Genomic DNA, 23843 nt, shown 5'->3' with positions numbered 1-23843 from the left:
ATAATATTCACTGCACATACGTCTGTGCATAAAATATAAGTTTTCAAAAATATAAATTAAGATTTTCGTGGAAATACATGTTTTCCGCATCCCTCTAATCGGAAATGTGGTTTTTGTTATGCTGTTTGTTCATCTGTCAATCTGTGCCTGTCTATTTACATAAAGTTACTTCTCCTAAATTATTTTACGAATCTTGTTCATATTTATTAGCTCTGGATCAAATTATACATAAATAATATAGTGTAATAATACCAATAACAAATTAACTCTTATTTAAAAGTAATACTACACTATGACGATTTACATCAAGTGAAAAACGACGAATTTCTTCTTTATTTTTCTGTATTACGTAAAATCAACTCACAAAGGGAATAGGTAGTAAACTTCGTATGTAAGGAACAATAAATAATTTATTTATGGAAGTTAATTATCTACAGAATTAACTGTAATCCCGGTTGTTAGTTACGTTGTACAGTTTCCAGCACAAGGGAATTATAACAAAGGTTCATTATCTACGAAAGGAAGACCAAAGGCGGAGAGAAGGTTTTATTGGGAATATGGACTCAAATATTTTCGTCACTGATGTGGATGACACAGGTGAATGTTGTCTGTTAATACAGAAATTATGCAACATAAGAATTAACCCTACTACGGTATTGATTTTTCAAGAAATTAAGCAATTAACGAAATTTGTGAAGGCAATGCTGAGTCACCCACATTATCCTGCAGCAACAGAGAGTGTGTTTTCTGCTGTTACCAAAAACAAAAATAAATTGACAAACAAACTTTTTTCAGTTATTTAACAATATTGTATCAACTACTAGGTTATTCAGGGTCGATAGAATTGGTGATAGCGAAATGGTATCTGGCGAGATGAGGCCGAGGATTTGCCATAAATTACCTGGCATTTGCTTTATCGTTGGGAAAAAACCTCGGAAAAACCCAATAAGGCAATTATCCCAAGCGGGAATCGAATCCACGCTGGAACATACTCCAAACTGCCACGAAGAATGGACTCCTAACAAAAGAAAATCTTAAACATTCATCTACCCAAAATTTTCATATTTTCAAAGAACTTTACCTTGGCAAAAACATTCAAAGATTAGTTGAAGATCAAGTTGTGAATTTAATATATAGGGTGGGTTAAAACTCGCTTTCCTCAAACACTTCCTTACATTCAATTTACATTTGACTACACATTCCTTTAGAGATTTTGTTCAAAATGGAGGGTCTGATTTTCGATACAGACTTCACAACGTTTGGACACTGATTTACAGATGGCAGAACATAACTGACTCTAAATACCACCCTCAAACAGTCACAACGGAGTGTTTAATTCTTTTGAGATAATTTCATGTGAATTTTCACTGGCCCAGTAAACACACTTGTGTCGGTTCACTTTGTCGTTTAGCTTAAATGTGGCTTCATCAGTCCATAGAATTGTTTTCCAAAAGTCAGAATTGGCTTCATATTGAATGCAAGAAACTAGCAGTTATTACGTAGAGACACAACCCAACACAATAAACATAAAGCGACAAAAATAACAAGACATGACATCGGAAAAACAGTTGACGCACGAACATGGTTGTCAGCTCATCACTTACAGTATTACACGACCTATTCGTTTATTCAAGTTATGACATTTTTGTATATGTGTACAAGTATGACACCTAAGAAAGAATATTGGGGAAAGTGACTTTTCACCCACCTTGTATATATTATACATTACACTAAATTTCGACGTGATCAATTTTGTTAATATTCTTTCCAGTATACATTAAAATTAAATGATCAAACTGCATATCTCAACATAAGTGAATATTTTGAAATGATTACAGTACGAATACAGTGCTATTGAAGTCTTATACACGATATCAGATATCATTTACTGCTACAGTTGGCATTATACCCTTGACTGTTTCATACATATTATGATGTGTGTGGTTAAACTACAATCTTTAATCTGTGGTGTGCTCAGCTCAACTATTTCTCAATTCACAACTGCAAAATTTATCTTGTTTTGCATGTAAATTTGTATAAAATTCAGTACGAAAATTTTTGCCTTGTGGTTATCCTCGCGAAAAGAATTTGCAATTGAGATCCTAGAGCGCATTTTCAAGAAAAACAAGATTGTTTAGTTATGTTATATTTTCAACTTCCCATTTTGTCTGGAAAAGTTAACCAGCACAATGTCCGAATATGGGACTCTCAAAACTCCGAACAGTTATGGAGGATATTGGAGACAGTCCTATCCTAAACTAAATGTAGTTAAGGTGAATTCTTATGCAGAATATGCTAATAATTGGACCTTTTTTTTAAATAAAATTGAGCCTACTGTCACAGCACCTCCGTACCTAGCAGAGTCGTGCAGATTTGTCCAAATCCACGGGCTTCTCCTGCTCTGACCGCAACGGGCTGAGCAGTGTCGCACGGAACTAGCCCGTGCCGTCACCCTGCACCATCGCACGGGTCGCGGCGGACTGCTTGTGGAGCGGTTTAGTGCGGTGGACTTGTTTGTATCAAAGCATGAGCCCAAGATTCCGCTACTTATGAATTGAGTTGGTGCGGGTTTGTGCTTGTATGTACGGTTCGATCAACGATCAGCTACTGTTTCAAACATTTGATTTCTGTTTTTCAAGATGAGTTCAAATAATGGTGCATCGCAAAGAAAATACAGCCTCTGTGAGGCTGCTATTAGTCTACACTATCAGAATTCTTTGACAAAGAATATTATGCTAAAATATTACATCAAAGATCTTTGATGGAAGGTAGGATTTGGGGTATATTACACTACATGAAATCTTTTCAGAAGATTTTATCAAACATGACCTAAAATTAGGAACAAATCTCTCCTAACACTTGTTCCACAACAATGAACACGCGTTCCGTGGATTTGTTGATACTAATATTTACGCGTTAAGTTTACGATTTGTTTACACTGTTATTTACGCGTTAAGTTTATAACATCATGAATAAATATCTGGTCAGGGCTTAAACCATGGATTGTAAGACGTGATAAGAGAGGTATACATCTAAACTTATTGAAAGAGCTATAATGAGAGGACTTGAAAAGTTATACAAATTATTATAAAATATTATTTACTTACAAATGGCTTTTAACGAACCCGCAGGTTCATTGCCGCCCTACATAACCCCGCCATCGGTCCCTATCCTGTGCAAGATTAATCCAGTCTCTATCATCATATCACACTTTCCTCAAATCCATGTTAATATTATCCTCCCACCTACGTCTCGGCCTCCCCAAAGATATTTTTTCCTCTGGCCTCCCAACTAACATTCTATATGCATTTCCGGATTCGCCCTAATAATATTAATATTATATTATAAAAATTATTTATATACATTTCATTTGCTTCATACTCCGATATCAGAATTTTTGTGGTAGCAACAATCTAGTATATTTGCGTTCCGCCATATTTGTTTCAAGGTATAGTGATCTTTTATCAAAGATAACAAGCTGCACTTACGTTTAATAAAAGATCTTTTATCAAAGGAACTTTTACAAAAGAAAACCCATTACACTGTCATATATTGTATAATATATATTTTATAAAAAGATCTTTGCAAAAAACTTTGATAGTGTAATAGCAGCCCGGAAAAACTTCATCATAGACACCGGCCGTGAAAGCATACTTTCTAAAATACAATCTCTCTAGATAAAAAGTAGTGAAGGAGAAAATCGCTGCTAGAAAGTTTAAAAATACAAAGTCGGATAAAAATTTCAAAAAGTACCATAGGGACAGTTTTTAAATCTGTGTTCGACAGCAGTGGAAAATATTTTAATTTTGTACTGTGTCCTGTATGCTTATGCCACACGCCAAGCGCAAGGAGGAAAGGAGTAGAATGCAATCAACTGGTGGGATGACGTCACCGCACTGAGGAGTGCGGTGGGCTAAGCTGGGCTGCGTAACCCAGCGTGACGGGCTACGAAGCGGCCGCGCCAAGCAATGTTGGTCTTGGGTGGGCTGGGCTGTTTAAGCATTAGGATTGACAGTGCTGCGCTGAGGGCCAGCCTGCAGGACTCTGGTACCTAGACATGCTAGAAGAATAATTATTTCCACCGCGTCACTGGAGCATCATTTTCTGTACAAAACTCGACAACATTTTCCCGAACGTTGGATTGGACGAGGCGATAAAATAATATGGCCTCATTGTTCTCCCGATATTATTCCGTTATATTTTTATGCTATGTCAAGGACATTTTGTATTACACCAAGGTGACTGACCTCAACTTTCGTGATCGTATTGTGGAAGTAGTAGCAACTATCACACCGGGTATGTTACAGAGAACATGGACTGAAATTGAGCATCATTTGGATAGATTGTTGTTCTACCGAAGGTGTTCATATAGACCAGCGGTCGGCAGCACAGATCCCCTGGGGCTAGCGTCTCTTACCCGCGGAGAACACAGTGCACCATAGTGCACTCGTAGCTGCTATCGGGTATGCTCTCTACCTCTTCCTGCTGCACGACGGAGCACATGGGACAGCCCGCTTACCCTTTGCACATTTCAGCGAGAGCTTAGGACCACTGATTGAGACTATTTTTGTGAAATGGTTGAGTCACACTTCCTAATAAAGATGATAAAAATGACCTAGCATCTTCCTTTAACATTTGAGAAGCGGTTGAAATCAGGGAGGTTCGAGAGGACCACCCGATGTTTAAAAATACTGTTGGTACAAGAGCACATGACCTCTGCAACAAACTCTGGAGATCGATAGATCTCGGAATGAGGATCATTTTCGTAAAACAATCCATGTTCTGCGATGTCTCGTGTAGGATCTACGCGACATCGAAAAAAATACAGGTTTTATTGACATTTACATTTAATTATGAAATGAAATATTCATTCATTTCTTCAAGTACCCTTGCGGACAGAATACAAGTGTCCTGTCATTTTGCTTCCTCGTTTGAATGGAGCGCTCTTCGGAACACATTTCCGCTGCTCATGGAAGATGTACGCTTTACGATGTGAGGGGGACATGTGATTCAACATAACGTTCTGACGCACTTCAACTTGGTTGTACGAGCACATCTGAACAATATCTACGGGGAGCAATGGATAGGGAGAGCCAGACCTGTTGCGTGGCCAGCGTGATCACCCGACCATGCGAGTATTAGCTGCTTTTGACCAAATTCGATACAGGCCGATAAACACTTCTACGACTGTGGAATGAATGTAATGAGGTTCAGGGTAGACAGTATGAACACCTGTAACTTCTCAGAAAATATACTTGAAAACTAATTCATTTCATAATTGTTAATGTCGCTAAAACATGTCTTTGTTCCGATGTCGCTTAGCTCCTAAACGAGACATCGGAGAACATGGGTTGTTTTACGTAAAGTGGTTCCCATTGCGAGATCTATCGATCCCCAGAGTTTGTTGCAGAGGTTCTGAATCACCCTGTATATATATATATCATATGATTAGGATTTAAACCAAGAAATACGCTGCCTATAAGTCATTGAAAGGAAGCTTGGTTAAAAAAATACATAGATATGAAACATGAAGGAACGAAAGCTTACGAAAGAATTATGAAGTACTTAAAAATTGAGAAACTCACTTAGGCTAAATGTATCAAGCAAAAATACCATAGCCAATTTTCAGACAAAAGCAACAATAATTTTCGACACTTTCCTATCGTACATTTTACAGCACCTGCCAAGGATCGAAGGCCGATAAGTTCTTCGAAGGTTGGGTTAATTTTCAGAACGAAACGTATTCCACTGAATGGACTACACACAGTTCCACCTCATTTCTTGGAGTCAGAACGGTTCCCGGAGTCGAATGAGGGCGACAGGTAACACTTCCTGTTTGCGCAAAGTGAGTACTGATAAGTTCACCGCTCCGCCTCGAAGCGATTCCATCACTTAGTGAGGACGTGGACAGCGGTCACAACGCAACACTGGCGCGCTTCAAGAACAGAAGATGACTGGGGACATCATGAAGCAGGTAAAGATATGGTACATCACAATCATAACATTTCTCACAATATGATTAGTAAATTTTAACTTTATAACAGCTGAAAGATATTACACAGTTTAATTATTTTACACTTGTTTTTACCGATGACACGTGGGATGTTAGCGAGAAAAAACTGTATTGAAGCACGCCGCCATTCTTTCAACTGTCTGTCAGGCACTTGAAATGAAAGCAATTAAGAGATAGACGGATTTTATTTTGGATTAAGGGTTTTATTTACTTCAATGAGTTCATGAAGAGGATCAATTATCATTTTAATAGCATATTTAATTTTAAGGGGTTAAAATCATAACCACAGTTCTCAAAGACTATAAATAACTTGAAGTAGGTGGTTATACCACAGTCTAGTTAGTATATACAGTCACGAAGCTCAATACGTAGTAAATATACATCCATAGATAGTTGCTAACCACTAGGATCGCTACTATCGCCTCATTTTAGACAATGTGAAATAGTACCGGCACATCTATCGTTCCTAGCACCCTCACAACTCAAGCTTCGTGACTGTATATACTAGACTGTGATTATACTGTATAATATATTCATGAGAATTACATTTAACTGGCGAAAAACAAAATAAAATAAGTGCTGCAAGATATTCTTATTTCTTCTTTTTCTTAGCCTTCTTCTTCCACCTTCTAAGTATTAATCACTGCACGTTCTGATCTCTGATCTTAGCAACAGGTGAAATAATGAACAGTTGAAAAATATGTTTTAGAAAAGGATCTGTGTTCTTGCTTCATTCATTCAGTCCAAAGAATTCTTCATTTTATCTGCAGTTGATTACTAATTCTATCATCAGATTTCCCTATTTTTTGTTTCTTTTATGGTTTCATTTTTGATTCGAGCCTTTCTACACATGCAATGGATCATTGGAAGAGGGTTTCTATCGCTTTAATTCTGTGAATAAAATTTAGAGTTGTCCATGCTTAAAAAGTAATTTTAGTTACTGAAATATGAGTATTATAAATTTCCAATTCTATCAGTACTCGTCATCATAAACATGATCAAATTCATTCGTCGTGTATTTGTATTTGACTTATGCCACTATTAAATTTGTATGGTTTTAAAATTTAGATAATGGGCGAAAGTGAACACTTATTTACACGATTATTATTAAGGGATATAAGGTTAAAATATTCAAATAATATTTGATTATGTCATATTTTCCACTTAAAGAGCAATCTGTTAACAGAAAATGAAATCCATCATGTTCCCGATTAAAACAAAATTTCTGCATTTACTGCAAATAAAACACGCAAGGTATTATTTTCAGAAACTTCCTCTTCATCTCATAGCTCTCAGTAAACTATTTGTTTTAAAGAAGTTAAAAATATATAACATTTTATCCTAGAATAACTAATTGATGCTCACATTAGCATCCTTACTTTTGTACAGAAAATATACAATTTTAACTCTATTTAATGTTCATGATCATGAAGTGATAATAACAAACTGATATCATTAGTCAAGCAGATTTAGCTGCCTGTGACGACCCCAACGAGTACGATACCGGTACCCTTCTAGCCACATTTTGATGTGGAACTGTGTCTTTCTCGTCGCTAGGTATGGGGTGGGGGTAACTTGGAAATACACCGTCACATCGAAAATACAATCTTCTCCATTCTTCTCCTTGTCTTCCCCTTGTTATCCTTGTATTCTCTTTGTTCTAATTGCCTTCTCCTTATTATCCAAGTATTCTCCCATGTATTATCTTTACGTTTCCTTTTCCTCATTGTCTTCCACTTGTATTCTTGTATTTCTTTTGTTCTCTTTATGTTCCCCTTGTTCTTGTCTTCCAATTATTCTCCTTATATTCCTCTTATTCTCCTTGCGTCCTCTTATTTTACCGTTGTTAGCCTTGTATTCCCCATTTTCTCCGTATATTCTCCTTGTTATCCTTGTATTCTCCTTTTTATCCTTTTATTCCCCTTGTTGTTTTTATTTTCCTCTTGGTCTACTTGTCTTTCCCTTCTCCCCTTGTCTCAGCTTTCTTCTCCTTATATTCCTCTTGTTCTCCTTGTCTTCCCCTTGTTATCCTTTTATTCCCTTTGTTCTACTTGCCTTCTCCTTATTATCCATGTATTCTCCCTCTTGTCTTTACGTTTCCTTGTTCTCATTGTCTTCCATTTGTATTCCTAGTATTTACCTTGTTCTCTTTGTTTTCCAATTATGCTCCTTACATTTCCCTTATTCTCCTCCGAGTTAGCTCTGTGGTAGCGCCTCTGCCTCCAGACTAGCCGGCCCGGTGGAGTTAGAAATTTTCATGTAAAATTCCTTCTTCGGGACTAGGAGAGGTGCCGGTGTACAACTTCTAATCACTAAATTGTGCACCAATCTCCCTGGGTTAAATTCCAAATCTCTCCGCAGTGCTATGAAGAGAAGTTCTATGTCACTCTTGACAGTGATTCGTTCGTAGGATGGGCACGTTAAGCCTGGAGGCCCCCTTGGTACTATTCGACAACTCCTTCATGCCGGCACCAGAATTCCCCTTCTCCCTCCCTCATCTTCATGATTTTCTCACCCATTCCCTACACTACACTTACACGGACACTTACACATACACATACAGTCACCCTAGTACACGACGTAACTTTTCTTATATACACAAGTACAGCTTGCCCGCCGAAATGGGTACAAATTGAAAACGGGTCAACGTCCTGCCATCTATCCGCAATATGCGGAACCCGAATCGTGCAAGTGAAGTGGGTAGGCATTAGATACACACATATTCCCCTTATTCTCCTTGTGTCCTCTTATTTTACCGTTGTTCCTCTTGTATTCCCCCTTTTTCTCCTCATACTCTCCTTGCAACGCTCAGTTTAAAGGAGATCGTTCCTAGCAAAGAATCCGTGCACTTTACAAGGAACTGCTGATCAAACAAATCTTCACAATTTATATTTAATATCTTTGTGACACGATGCATTTTATAACAGGGATTGAGACTTTATCTGTTTCTGACGTATCTTTACAAATGAAGAATTAAATAAATTTCGCAATGTCTTCAATTTCATGTTTGGAACATTTATTGAAATACTTATTAAGAGGACTTGGTAGTCTAGGCGTTTGGCTGTTGTGTATAAGTGAAATAAGTGAAGAAAATTTGCTATTACTCTTCAACTTTTGAATCTATCAATTTACAATTTTTAAAGCATACACAAAATATTTACAGTTATATTTTGGTTTTTAGATTATATTTCTGCCTCATATACTTGATTTTATAAAACATTTTTAAACCTGAAAAATATTAATTAGTTAAAAATACAGGTATTTAAGAACATTTTTCTCAGAAACTACTGGGACTATGATGCTGAAATTTTGCATACCCCTATTTCATATGGTTGTAAAGAAGCATGACTACTTTTACATAGTCATCAAAATTATTATAGATTTTATAGCCAAGAAAGTACGAAAAAAATTTTTTAAATATATTTTTTCAAGATGGAAAATAATTTTTTCTATTGAACGAATATTCATAGTGTGACGAAAATGGCGAAAAAATATAGTCAACTGTATTGGAAATATACTTGAATATTTAGGAACGTGTGGTGCAAAGGGTTTCTGAGAAAAATGTTCCTAAAACATCTATGTTTTTAGCTGACATTGAATTAATATTTTTCAGGTTCAAAATTTTTATAAGATCAAGTATATGAGGTAGAAATATATTCCAAAAACCAAAATATACCTGTACATATTGTGTGCATGTTTTAAAAATTGTAAATTGATAGATTCAAAAGTTGAAGAGTAATAGTAAAATTTCTTGACTTAATCACAACAGCCATATACTAAGACTACCCAGTCCCCTTAAAAACGATATCAGTGGTCAGTAACTTTCCTCCTACGTTTACAACATGTAATGGTGAGGCTTTATCAGCCATGACAAAATTTCACCTGAAGTAGGCCCTAGTATCTTGTAAAAATTAATTAAAATATTAATGATAAACATAATTAGTAATATAAAATGTTTTTATAACAACAAACAAAAGAAAAATGTCTTTCTTCACTTATTGTTATTTAAGGAGTTTTATCACAACACATTACAGTGAAATATTTATAATTCGTTAGGACTATTTCTTGCAAGAAAAAAGAGAACTTTTAACACTCTCCAAAAAATTAGGACAGCGGTTATAAAAGAGAATTTTGTTGTTGTTTAATGTGGTGCATTTCTTACTGAAATCATCAGCAGTCATAAAAGAGAATATAAATAAGATGGAAGAGAAAAACAAGAGAGTAGATTGAAATGTTACACAGTAATGTGTAGGTACAGTGCTTCATATCGAAAGCATCATACCAGAAGGGCGTTACAACAAATGCAGCGTTTTTTTTTTTACATATTTTAATGTAACCTATGTAGATTTGAAAACAATCGTTCGAGAATTACAATGGACATGAGGAAGAATCAAAGAACCTACCTTTTTAAGTACGTCGAGGATAGGAAAAACGATTACTCATTTAAATGGCTCCAATGTAAACTTGTAGTTTTGTTTATACGCCCTTCTGGCATGATGTTTTTCGCCTAAATAAGTATTACTCTACGACAAAATTATGCATATGTTTTACGTTCCTATTAACTCGAATAATCAATAGTTATCCAGAGAAAATGTGTCCATATTTTTCCATCAAAAAATACAAAGGTTCTGTAAAGAATCAACTCGTATCCGATTGCGAGACACTCAAATACAGAACACTAGTAATAAGAATGAATGTACTATAGCAACAGTTCTATTTTTTTTAAATGAATGACAAACACTTGACAGTTATATTTACTAGCTTGGAAGTTCCATTGGCTTGTGTCACTTCAGACTTGTTAACCTTCTGTAGATAAGAGTCGTAATAAATTACGACACAAGATAATACACAGGACAAGTTTTGTTCGCGCAGGAAAATTAAAAGTAAATTGTGAATCTTTGGTAGCACGAGTTGTTAACATTCGTAAAGTTAAGTTGCATTAATGAAGCGTCTAAAAGACGGTAATGAATTATTTTGATTCCTCCATTTGGGATATAATTTCATATGATAAAGGATTAATAGAACAGAGAAAAATTCTCTCCGGCACCGCAACCCGGCACCGGAACTGGAATCCGGTGTGGCTTAATGGATACAGAGTTAGCACGTAGAGCTGAGAACCCGGGTTCGGGTCCCGGTGCCGGAGACAATTTTTCTCTGTTCTATCCATCTTTTATCATATGTTAACGCAGAATTTCTGCACGAAAATATCATATGTACTTCGGTATATCATAATAAATTTCATAAGCTGTCAATGTTCAAATCCATGTCATAAGAGTTTCACCAAGCGGACATCTCGTCGTATCAGGTCGAAATATTGTTGTGGCATTAAAATCTTTCTATATAATTCGTATTATATATAAGAAAGCATAAATTTAGTGTAATCATTTTTCTGTGTCTTATAATGAGGGAGTAATACTGCAATTAATTTAAACTCGTTCATTCTCTTTGTTAGAATGTCAATCGCATTTAATCGAAAATCGCATGAGCTGCGTATAGGCGTAAATATTTAATGATTAAAAAAAATCTCTTCATGTAGTCGTCTCAGAGAATCAAAAGAATTCAGAAGTATTTCGCCATTTTCTTTTTGTTATTGGAACATTTTTGCAAAATATCCATAATATTATGACCAACAGAAAATTTTAACATTAGAAGGCTCATGATTGATTCAAATAATTAAATAAAAATTATTAATTTATACACAGTATGGTTCGTAATGAATATTTAATTTGTAGCAAAAGCTATACTTGATATCACATAATAGTTAGAGACCTCCATCAGTATTTAATTATTATAGTGGAACACAACTGACATATTATTTGATATAGTAACAAAATTAAAATTGGGGAACATAAATATGTCTTTCTAGTGCACACATTATGTATTATTTAAATAAATGACACCAGAATTATACAGGAAAAATACCGTATTTGAACTTCAATTCGTCATTATTAATTATGAAAAAAGAGCAAACTATGAATTCTGAGATAATTTTTGGGACTTTTCCACTTCAAAATTTTATTGTGTGTATGAATCCATTCGTAGCTGAATATCTTTCGTAACAGTTATTTCTTGTCATTTATTTTCTTCTCAATGAAATTCGTGCAAAAGAATTGGCGGACAGTTTAGATAAATAAGGATCTAAAGTGACAGAAGCTTGTGAAAAGAATCTAACATGTTTGGAAAAATACTAAAAAACCAAGAATAGTCCAGAAAAACGTGAAAAGTCCATACCTAACATAACTTAAACAAAGCTACAAAGCCTGGGAAATCCTTAAATATGACCCTAGCCAGAGATAAACAAACAACATTATCAAGATTCAGAACCGGACACAAGCAAACAAAATAATCACATTAATAGACTAGAAGTTTTCCTTGTTTGTATTAAATGTTGAGGACAAGAAGCAACACCTACATATACTATATTAAACGTTTCAATGTGATGAAAAATTACATTGAATCAGAAAGTCAAACAGTTCCAAATTACTTAAAAAATACAATTCCATGGAAATAGGCTACTTTAAAGCCAAGATATAAGTAATAACAACAATAGGCCTACAGGGAATATTAAAAAATTAGCAAATGCAAAGGGAATTCTTTAACGCATTTGACTATTCATTCATTCATTCATAGTGTTCTGCTCAAGGACAGGTCTTTCACTGCAAACCCAACTTTCTCCAATCTTTCATATTTTCTGCTTTCTTCTTTGTCTCCGCATATGATCCACACACACACACACACACACACACACACACACACACACACACACACACACACACACACACACACACACACACACATATATATATATATATATATATATATATGGATCATATGCGGAGACAATATATATATATATATATATATATATATATATATATATATATATATATATATATATATAAAATATTCGTCTATCATCTGATATATTCTTCTGTTTCGAACTCTCCTTCCGTTCACCATTCCCTTCAGTGCATCATCCAGTAGGCAGTTTCTTCTCAGCCAGTTACCCAATCATTTCCTTTTCCTCTACCACAGGGCTGGGCAGCAAGAGCGGATTCTACTCTCTCACGGGGAGTCATATGATTTCTCTTCATCCCCTTTCTTCCCCGCCGAACACCGCTCAGCGTTGATTCAGTGACGGATGAATATTAAGCGTCCCCGTTTAGAGTCTAGTTCCGCTCCCGATGCCCAGCCCTGCTCTACCAGATTAGTTTCAGCACCATTTTTGACTATTATAGAACACAAATATTCTAACCGTGAGGTTAAGGCAATTTTCTTCCTAATGTCTTCAACACCTAATTAAATGAATTAATGATATTAATTATCAAGCAGAATTAGTCATGGTGGACCGTCACATCTTTGTATTCCGGTCACATCATCACTATATTACTGTAATCGTCCAATTTTTTTTTATTTATATTCATATCTTAGATATTTAACATTTGCACTATACTATTATCTCACTAAAATAGCCCTTTTAATACGCTGCATACTCCAACAGTGCTTTCACTAAATTTCTGAAGTCCGTATTATGGCCCTTTCGCTCATCTCAGAGCATCACCGGTGGGTTCTATTGTACACCGCACGCAAGCGTCGTTGCACTGTAATGATCTAACCATGTTTCTCATACGATCACACAGCTTGAACTTTCTCCACATAGACGCCATTTACTCATTTCCTACTGTCAACACCGCAACCTGCCTTTTCTCAAGAAGTAAAAAATTTGAACTAAACTTGAAGAGGTACCTTACCATTTGCCACCTATAAAATACACAAATCTGGTCACATTAATTTATTATCAGAATTTGAAATTAGGGCGTTTCAATCGGGACATTTTGTTATAATTCTATAAAATTTCCCTGCGTATTCGCTGCAAGATTTTCAACAACGTTATGTTCCTACACTTCTGGCAAGCATTGTCATGGACCGGTTGTTCTGTATGATTATGAAATTTGGACTCTCACTTTGAGAGAGGAACAGAGATTAAGGGTGTTTGAGAATAAAGTTCTTAGAAAAATATTTGGGGCTAAGAGCGATGAAGTTACAGGAGAATGGAGAAAGTTGCACAATGCAGAACTGCACGCATTGTATTCTTCACCTGACATAATTAGGAACATTAAGTCCCGACGTTTGAGATGAGCAGGGCATGTAGCACGTATGGACGAATGCAGAAATGCATATAGAGTGTTAGTTGGGAGACTGGAGGGAAAAAGACCTTTGGGAAGGCCGAAACGTAGATGGAAGGATAACATTAAAATGGTTTTGAGGGAGGTGGGATATGATGATAGAGAGTGGATTAATCTTGCTCAGGATAGGGACCGATGGCGGGCTTATGTGAGGGCGGCAATGAACCTTCGAGTTCCTTAAAAGCCATTTGTAAGTAAGTACGTATTGTCATGGACCAACATGAAGTTCGTCGTTAGATCCCATGATCATATTTATCGTTTGCTGAATTACTAATCCACGAAGTTTCACTTAATATTCTCTGAAGTCTGGAAAAATTCGATGCAAATCTGCATTATTTTCGTTGATCCGTTATGAATGGATTTTTCATACATTTCTAAAGCTATTTCTTGAGCAATAATTCATTGCACCTTCACGAGAATTTTCACGGTACACGTCAGTGTTTGAAATCTAACTGCTGCAAAACATTTTAAGCCATACACTACTGGTTCAATTGGGAGATGATGCAAGAGGTCATTAATTTTATCAAATTTCGAAATCATTCACGAGATAAATTTCTGATGACCTGTGATAACTTGTTCCAGGTCGTGCCAATTCTTCTAGAGGTTATGATATTCGCTGCAGTGGCAACAGGACAAGTCGTACAACCAACCACAAGCACTCCTTCTCGGAACATATCACAGAATATATCCCTTGATTGCATACAATTATTAGGACAAAATTGGAAGTTGCTATGTAATACGAATACAAATACTGATTCCCAGAGTTCACAAATTAATCCAAATAATTACATACCTCAGAATATTTACGGAGGTCCATTTGAATACTTCAATCCAAACCCGTACGGATATCCCAATGCATACGGCTACCAAAACAGATACGGCTATCCATATGGTTATCCTAATGGATATGGAAATCCTTATGGAAATGAATATCAATCAGGTAGTCAATATCCATACGGAAGCGGATATCCCTATGGAAGCGGATATCCCTATGGAAGCGGATATCCCTATGGAAGTGGATATCCATACGGAAACGGATATCAAAATGGGAATGGTTATCCCTTCGGAAACGGGTATCCTTTTGGATATGGACGATAAAAACTTCGTTAATTAATTACTATTTTAATGCTAATTGAATTAACGACATAGTTTATACATAGGTCAGTGCGGACTACAGTATTGTATAACTGTTGTCTTCCCATCTATAAATTTCTATACAAATGTAGAAGTAGATACTGCAATTGAACATTTTTGAAGTAGATGTAACGTAAGCCTATATTCACTCAATACGAATTCTGGAACACTGTAGGGAAATATAATACAAAATTATAAGAAATATTAACTTACGATTCTTTAATAATTTAAATATGATAAGAATATGAAGTTTTGATTAAAACAAATTGTATACAACACTGTATACCAATTATAGAATTTTTACTCAGGAGTCTGTAAATTAAAACACCATGATTTGAGATGATGTTAAAGTAGAATATACGATTATTATACAAAAAACTGTAAATTGTTTTTACACGTAATTCTGAAACGAAATGTATGTCCATCGATATGAAATTATGGGACATTTTATAGTGACAGAAGGCTAGCTATACATTTAAAGAGTTCGTTTTCAAATAATGTAACGAATTATAAACTCTCGATATATAATTATATCATTTTATTAACAGGATACTCGTATATAAAAATATGGATTGCGTATTTATATTTTTACACTTTCATTCATTACAGCATCACAAATTTTACATAAAAATAATATTATACTGAAGTCGTACTTAAAAATATCATGTATTTATTAAAGTGCAATTAAATTGTTGCTAGTCTGTAACATGCGATTTGCCAAAGATTAATACTAGTAAAACATGTAACAAAGGTTTTCGTAATTTTTTCGTTATAAATGCCATTGCAAGAAGTAGGGTAAAGGTTGGTGATATCGTGATACGAGTAATATTGTGATGGTTCTTTTTGAGAATTTATTACAATTTTACTGAGCGAGAGGAAGATCGGTTCTTTGCGTTAACGTATTAAGGGAATGTTCATGGGCAAGATTTTGAACAAAATATGTCCTTCTCTCGCTCAGTAAAATTGTAATAAATTCTTAAAAAGAATTATCACAATATTACTCGTATCACAGTATTACCAACCTTTACCCTAAATCCCAATGTATGTATCTTTAGATGATCAATTTTGCGTAAATTCATACACAAATCTTGAAGGAAACCAAAAAAGTAGCTCACTACATGGTTTATTAAAACACAATCTACTGAAAATCTTCTAAGAATCATTCGAATGAGCAAAAATTAAATGTATGAAACACAGTTACCGAAGAAAAACTATTTTGTATTCGTGGTGATCATTTTGTATTCGCGATTTTATCACTACTATCTACACCAGCTGAAATTATTAAGTTTGTAAAAGCATGTTCCTGCTGGAAGATAGAAATCCAGAAGTTATAGACTGTTCCAGACACTGCTCGAAACTCATGGCCGGTTTAAAGCTAGGTACGTCAATGGTGGGGCTGCCACCTTACCACATTAAACTAGTACTATTATAGTTTACATTATATGTGATTCCTTCAAGGTGTAGGTTCGCAATTATGAAGGTCTATTTCCGTCTAATTGCCGTGTACTGTATTGAAAAGTGCAGTTTTAATGTTTAGGGTAATTCAAAAGTCATGAAGATTTTGAAAGTCTTCTAACGATAGTAAGCAGTAAGTTTAAAGGAAAAAATATAATTTTGTTAACAAAATAGTGGGTTTATATCAAGTAAAACTTCTATTTCAATTTGATTCACTATCGATGCTTTGGTATATCAAATGAATTAGTAAATAAATAAATAAATTAGACAAACAGATAATTGGATAACTAGATTAATAGATAAATAATTAATTAAATAGATAAAATGGAAATAGATAAACAGATAAACAGGCAAATAGATAAAAAGAGAGATAAATAGATAGATAAATAGATAGATAGGTAGGTAGGTAGATAGATAGATAGATAGATGGATAGATGGGTGGGTGGGTGGGTGGATGGGTGGATGGATGGATGGATGGATGGATGGATGGATGGATGGATGGATGGATGGATGGATGGATGGATGGATGGATGGATGGATGGATGGATGGATGGATGGATGGATGGATGGATGGATGGATGGATGGATGGATGGATGGATGGATGGATGGATGGATGGATGGATGGATGGATAGATAGATAGATAGATAGATAGATAGATAGATAGATAGATAGATAGATAGATAGATAGATAGATAGATAGATAGATAGATAGATAGATAGATAGATAGATAGATAGATAGATAGATAGATAGATAGATAGATAGATAGATAGATAGATAGATAGATAGATAGATAGATAGATAGATAGATAGATAGATAGATAGATAGATAGATAGATAGATAGATAGATAGATAGATAGATAGATAGATAGATAGATAGATAGATAGATAGATAGATAGATAGATAGATAGATAGATAGATAGATAGATAGATAGATAGATAGATAGATAGATAGATAGATAGATAGATAGATAGATAGATAGATAGATAGATAGATAGATAGATAGATAGATAGATAGATAGATAGATAGATAGATAGATAGATAGATAGATAGATAGATAGATAGATAGATAGATAGATAGATAGATAGATAGATAGATAGATAGATAGATAGATAGATAGATAGATAGATAGATAGATAGATAGATAGATAGATAGATAGATAGATAGATAGATAGATAGATAGATAGATAGATAGATAGATAGATAGATAGATAGATAGATAGATAGATAGATAGATAGATAGATAGATAGATAGATAGATAGATAGATAGATAGATAGATAGATAGATAGATAGATAGATAGATAGATAGATAGATAGATAGATAGATAGATAGATAGATAGATAGATAGATAGATAGATAGATAGATAGATAGATAGATAGATAGATAGATAGATAGATAGATAGATAGATAGATAGATAGATAGATAGATAGATAGATAGATAGATAGATAGATAGATAGATAGATAGATAGATAGATAGATAGATAGATAGATAGATAGATAGATAGATAGATAGATAGATAGATAAATAATGGTCTCTTCAACGCGAATTGGTATTATTTAGTATTGCTGTGAATATAATAGGAATTATTCCTGCAAAATAAGAAGATTCAGGATTCTAATAAATAGAGGTATGGATTCTACAATGTGCTAATGTGAAAAAAATGGAGATGCCTATTCCGTGGTAGATAAAAAACGTTCTGTTATGCCAGAGTCTATAGAAAATGATGTGAATGCTACACGTTTTTACAAGAAGTCCAGGAAATTAGACAAAATTTAGGATTTGTAACGTAGTGTGAATAAATTGCAAGGCGACAGGAGATGAGTTACGTACTCAACAATGTGGCGTATTCTCATGAATCAGCTTATATCTAATTAACCGCAGTATTTTATGACAAAGCTCTTTACTAGCTTTCTATAAACTTACTTCTTAACAAAGAGGATTTTTAAGTATTGCATGACTTTTGATTAACCTTATTCTTCACAGATATTATTAAATCGCCAGACTGTTTTTATCTCTTTCTTTCTCTTCTTTTTATTGTCCTTGTTTCTTTCTTTTTCATTCCTTAATTATTGTTTTGTTCTTTCCTCCTATAGATTCTCTCAAGAAAAGTCATTTCATTTTCCATCTTTATAATTAGGACTAGGATTATGATGAAATTCCATCATTTTTTACGTTAACATGGCCGCTTAGGTGTATACATACTAAAAAAAGTATGTATACACATACATTTTTGCTTTTTCGGTTATTTTTGGAGTATTTTTGTTTAATTTTGGTTACACATCACTATTAAGGTCAATATTTCATTTTTCATTAGCTCCGATATTTTCTCTACATATTTTGGTCACCAATACCCATTAATTTGTAGGCCCTACATATTTTAATCGTTTTTCTATTCACTCATGCCATTTTAACTTCCGGACCAGTCCAACCAGCCCCTGCAATATATAGATTCTTCCGGCTATACATGCTAGTTTGGAACACAAATTATCGCAGGGCATTTATAGACATATTGGCAAGATAATAATTGAAAAGATAACGAAACTTTTAAATAAAAATTTAGGATATACAATGATGTGCTCCATACCAAAATTTCTATCTGAAGAACTTTGACGGGTGGCAAATGACAGTGTTTTTATGACTGATATTATATATTTTAAGTTGCCCCTATTATTTCAGTTGAGGTAGAAAGAAAATTTCCCATGTATAAGGCTCTGTTAACACAAAATTGTCGGAGTTTCAGTTCTGAAAATTTACATGAGATGTTTATTGTACTGCAGCACAGTAAAAGAAAATGAAAGTTAGCAAAGCCTAATTGGCGGAGACTACATCAAGTAAAATAATTTACGTACAATGCTCTATATAAAATTGATACTAAATAAATAATAAATACACTAATTAATTAATACACAGATAGGGTGTTAGAAACATGAATGAATGAATGAATGAATGAATGAATGAATGAACGAATGAATGAATGCATGCATGATTGAATGAATGAATTTATATAGCATACTTCAATGTTGACACTATAATCCAATTATGAGAATTATTAATATTACTAGTCTAAATATGAAGCAGTACAAAACTTATTTTCCTACTCAGAATAAACTACGTATAACCTATATTTTTATGCCATCCTAGCATTATAAACAGGTCGTTATTACATCGAAAATCATGCGTAATTTCCTTATTATGGCACGCGTGCTGATAAAAGCAATGACGTATTTGCTATGGCGTAATACCGGAACTCTTGCTATCTTGGCTATCGTTTCTGCGCGCGACGTAACAAGAAATGAAATGCAGGACAGAAGGTAACGTATCATTTATTTCCAATCTTTAACAATTTTGTGTCACTTTTCGAATATCACATAAAACAGTTCTGTGGTTCAGAGAAACTACATTAACAAAATAAAGAAACATTTTAACATAACCTGTAAGGTCATCCATTACTCTTTAGCCTACCAAGGCCAGGCGCAACTAATCCATACGAACATATGAAGACAATTTGTCAGATATGGATCCCGAATTGAATTTCTTTCCTACAATTTATAATGCTAAGATGCCATAGAGTGTTGTATCCAACTCGTGGATAATCTTATTATGACACTCGTAAAAATTATCGCATTCACTATCGTTCGTGCGACAAACATTAACTCATGCCATAATCATCAAGATTATCCACTTGTTGGATAAATAACTATTAATCTGTTTGTCACAAGGAATCTTTCCAATAGAGTCAATAAGTGCTATATTGGAATCATAAATACATCACGTTAACATGAAAGTGAACAAGATCTATAAATAACCACAAGAATACTGTAAAATTGTGTATGTACAATATGAGCCACAACTCGAGTAAATATTTGAAGAGTAGATGAAGTACTTTTAAGCATTATAAATATTAATAATCAACTGTTTACTTTAAAATGTACATTTGAAAAAGAACAAAATAATTCTGTAAATTTTCATGACATTATAGTGAGCAGACAGAAAACTACATAGTTACAAATATACTAAAAATCAACTAGTAGTAGAAAAACTATTGTATTGACAATGATTCAGTTCACCCTGAAATATAGTATGGATTAAATTTGTAGGTCTTTCTTTCGTTTCTAGGGCTTTTTGAACTATTTTAAGTCATAAATGTCTCATTATACGGGATTTTTTGATAATTTACAGGTCATCAAAATTCTTCCCATATTCATACCATATTAATCAATAACTGTTTCTTTCCTATCATCTACAACTCTTCTTTTTCCCTTTCTTTTGCTTTCATTGGATTTTAGACACTCTCATACAGCAGATTATAACTACTTTTAATCTATCAATTCAGTTGTTTGCTACTGAAGTAATTTAAGCACGTTTGAGTGAAAATTAATCTTTATTTTATTAACAATTGTATTATTGTTTATCTATAAAATATTTACTTCGTGCTAAATTTTTATTTTTATTTTATTGGGTTATTTTACGACGCTGTATCAACATCTAAATTATTTAGCGTCTGAATGATATGAAGGTGATAATGCCGGTGAAATGAGTCCGGAGTCAGCACCGAAAGCCGTGCTAAATTTATGGACGTTCAAGTCTTTAGTGACTTTTGAATAACCCTGTAAATTAACATTCACCTTCGTCAATAAAATAATATGGAAAACATTAAGATTCTAATTTAAATGATTAACTTTGGATTATAAATTTAAATATCCCTTGCAATAAATATCATTTATAAAATTGCTTTGAATGTTGAAGTAAAACTATCACTATGTGACTTATCTTTACAGTATATTTAATAGAGTTCAATTTTCTGATTATTAGTAAAATCACTACTTTTTCACTTTTGTTTTCTCGTGTAAGCATGCAATTATGTAATATAAAATCAAGTTTCCAGTAGAGTTATTCTTCATGCATTACTTCATGAAGCTGTAATATGAGTTTTCTCTTTAAAGTCTTTTGCTTGAGTGTTTTTTTTTTCAGATTCTTTTTCAGTATAAATGTAGATCACCACAAGTCAGATGTGAGTCGTTTTGCTCATTTACGTATATTTAGTAATCTGTCAGAGTGTCATATAACTTTATAAACAGAACCATTAAATATTAATCAGGTTTAACGTCCAGGCATTCAGCGTGTCGTGAAGTAAAAAAAAAAAAAAAAATTTCTTATCGATTACCTTCTTTTGTCTACAGCGTTTGGAAATTACAGTTTGTCATTTATGCTTGTTATGAAAATAAATAATCACAAAGATGATTAAGTCGGGGAAAATTTTTCTTTCTCCGGGAAAATTTTACCATCGTTTCCACAGAAGAAAGGCTAAAAAAATATTTAATATTTTGCTGAAATTAGGGGAAATTTCATGGTGTATGAAATATTGCACCCTGGATTCTAAAGTGTCATAACTGAAAATACTTGATTTTTCAGGAACTAATATTTTAATAGATTTATGTCTGAACAACTTTTCACAATTACATCACAGTCTACTATATACAGTCACGAAGCTTGAGTTTTGAGGGTGTTAGAAACAATAGACTGTGACGGTTCTATTTTGCATTGCCTGTAATGAGGCAATATTAGCGATCCTAGTGGTGAGCAACTATCTAATGTTTGCATATTTACTACGTATTGAGTTTCGCATATTTACTACGTATTGAGTTTCGCGACTGTATATACTAGACTGTGGTTACATTGTGAAACGAACTGAAAGACATGTACTGCGTTATAGTGCTCTTAGCCTGTAGGTTAACAGTTATTCCCGATGGAATAGAATTTCTTAATTTGTCAAACTGTCATTTGTAAACTGTTCTTTCTGGATATGGTATTTAAGATGTATCGAAACAGGAGAAAGAATACATTTTCACACATACTGTTAAATTTATTCTGTGTACTGTGTTCTTAGCCCGTAGACAAACAGATGAAGGGGTAAGCATGAGATAGTCCATAGCCACACTTTTAACAAACATGTTTTTTTGTGCGAGTTCACTTCTTACACGTATGGTGAAGCTACCAGTAAAATATTATAAAAATTACTTAACAAATGACGTAAGTATACGCCGAAGAAATTATGATACCACACCTAATAGCATTGGACTCTAAACCTTCAATACTCTCTCCTGTAAAATTTTGCCTGTGTGGCTTAGGACTGTATCATTCTTACCCTTTCAATTATTTCCCATGGGCTGGAATTTGTTGATTTGTCAAACTGTTATTTGAAAACTGCTGTTTGAAATCTGACATTTCAGATTAATTTAAACAAAATAAACAGTAGGCCCTAACTTTTCACACTTACATTGTGCAATGAATTGCGCTATGCAGCTGTGAGCCTGTATATTAACAGTTATTTCCGATGAGATATAATTTATTCAATTGTCAGTCATTTGGAAACTAATTTTTGGGGTTCGGGTATTTTAGACAAATTGAAACAAAAGAAAGAAAAACTAGTGACATTTGAATAGGCTATTGGCAAAAGCAGCCTGGATTCCTTTCCTTCTTGGTTACGAATTTAAAGTTTTAAATATATGAAACAATTGTTATAACCACATACAAATCGAGGAATAAAAGTAGATCAAGTTGCAAGAGAAGTTACATCACTACTGTGGCCAATTGCAATTGAAGTTATATCCATCAGTCAGATTTACAACTGCAAAAACAGCTAAATCATTATGACAAAATGGCAACCTCAAACTTCAAGTCGGCAAAAGTAGCTAGGCCTACATACTTTTTGTATAACCGTCAGGGTAATTTATTTTCATTTATAATAAAATCATGTGGCTTTAATAAATACGCAAGTAGGAGAAAATAATATGTTAACAACACTGGAAAACAGCTGTATATTAATATAGTCGTTTTGTACCAACAGGTTCAACTTTATTAATTTATTGGTAAGCCTTGGTAAGTTCGTGAACTACTGCAGCTGCTTTACAAGCGTAGCTGTATGTTTCTGGAAACCGGACAACATAACCAATCTCTTGGCGGAAATTTGAATCTCGTAAGACCAATGGTTAGTTCACGAAAGAGCTAGGAAAAATATCACGAAATAACCACTGCCATGAA

At 34.0% G+C, this 23843-nt stretch overlaps 1 protein-coding gene and 1 long non-coding RNA gene across 6 annotated transcripts in view; one reads left to right on the top strand and one right to left on the bottom strand.

Annotated features, from left to right (window-relative positions):
- Window positions 1–23843, bottom strand: part of LOC138699906 (uncharacterized) — a 210872-nt gene that overhangs the window by 102893 nt on the left and 84136 nt on the right. The window lies entirely within an intron of this gene.
- The window catches only part of LOC138699904 (uncharacterized), a 36974-nt gene continuing 18900 nt past the window's right edge, over window positions 5770–23843 (top strand). For 3 of the 4 annotated variants that reach the window (XR_011332124.1, XR_011332123.1, XR_011332125.1), the window contains exons 1-2: window positions 5770–5974; window positions 14782–16712. Coding sequence is in view for 1 of the 4 variants with exons in the window: in XM_069826101.1 (XP_069682202.1) it covers window positions 5951–5974 (24 nt within the window). In the remaining 3 variants the exon portion in view is untranslated. The remainder of the gene's footprint in view (window positions 5975–14781; window positions 16713–23843) is intronic. The other variant, XM_069826101.1, reaches the window with a different exon arrangement.

This window comes from Periplaneta americana, chromosome 5, assembly GCF_040183065.1.
Source record: "Periplaneta americana isolate PAMFEO1 chromosome 5, P.americana_PAMFEO1_priV1, whole genome shotgun sequence".
NCBI lineage: Eukaryota > Metazoa > Arthropoda > Insecta > Blattodea > Blattidae > Periplaneta > Periplaneta americana.
The sequence above is the reverse complement of the archived record's forward strand: the minus strand, read 5'-3'. Positions and strand labels throughout refer to the sequence as shown.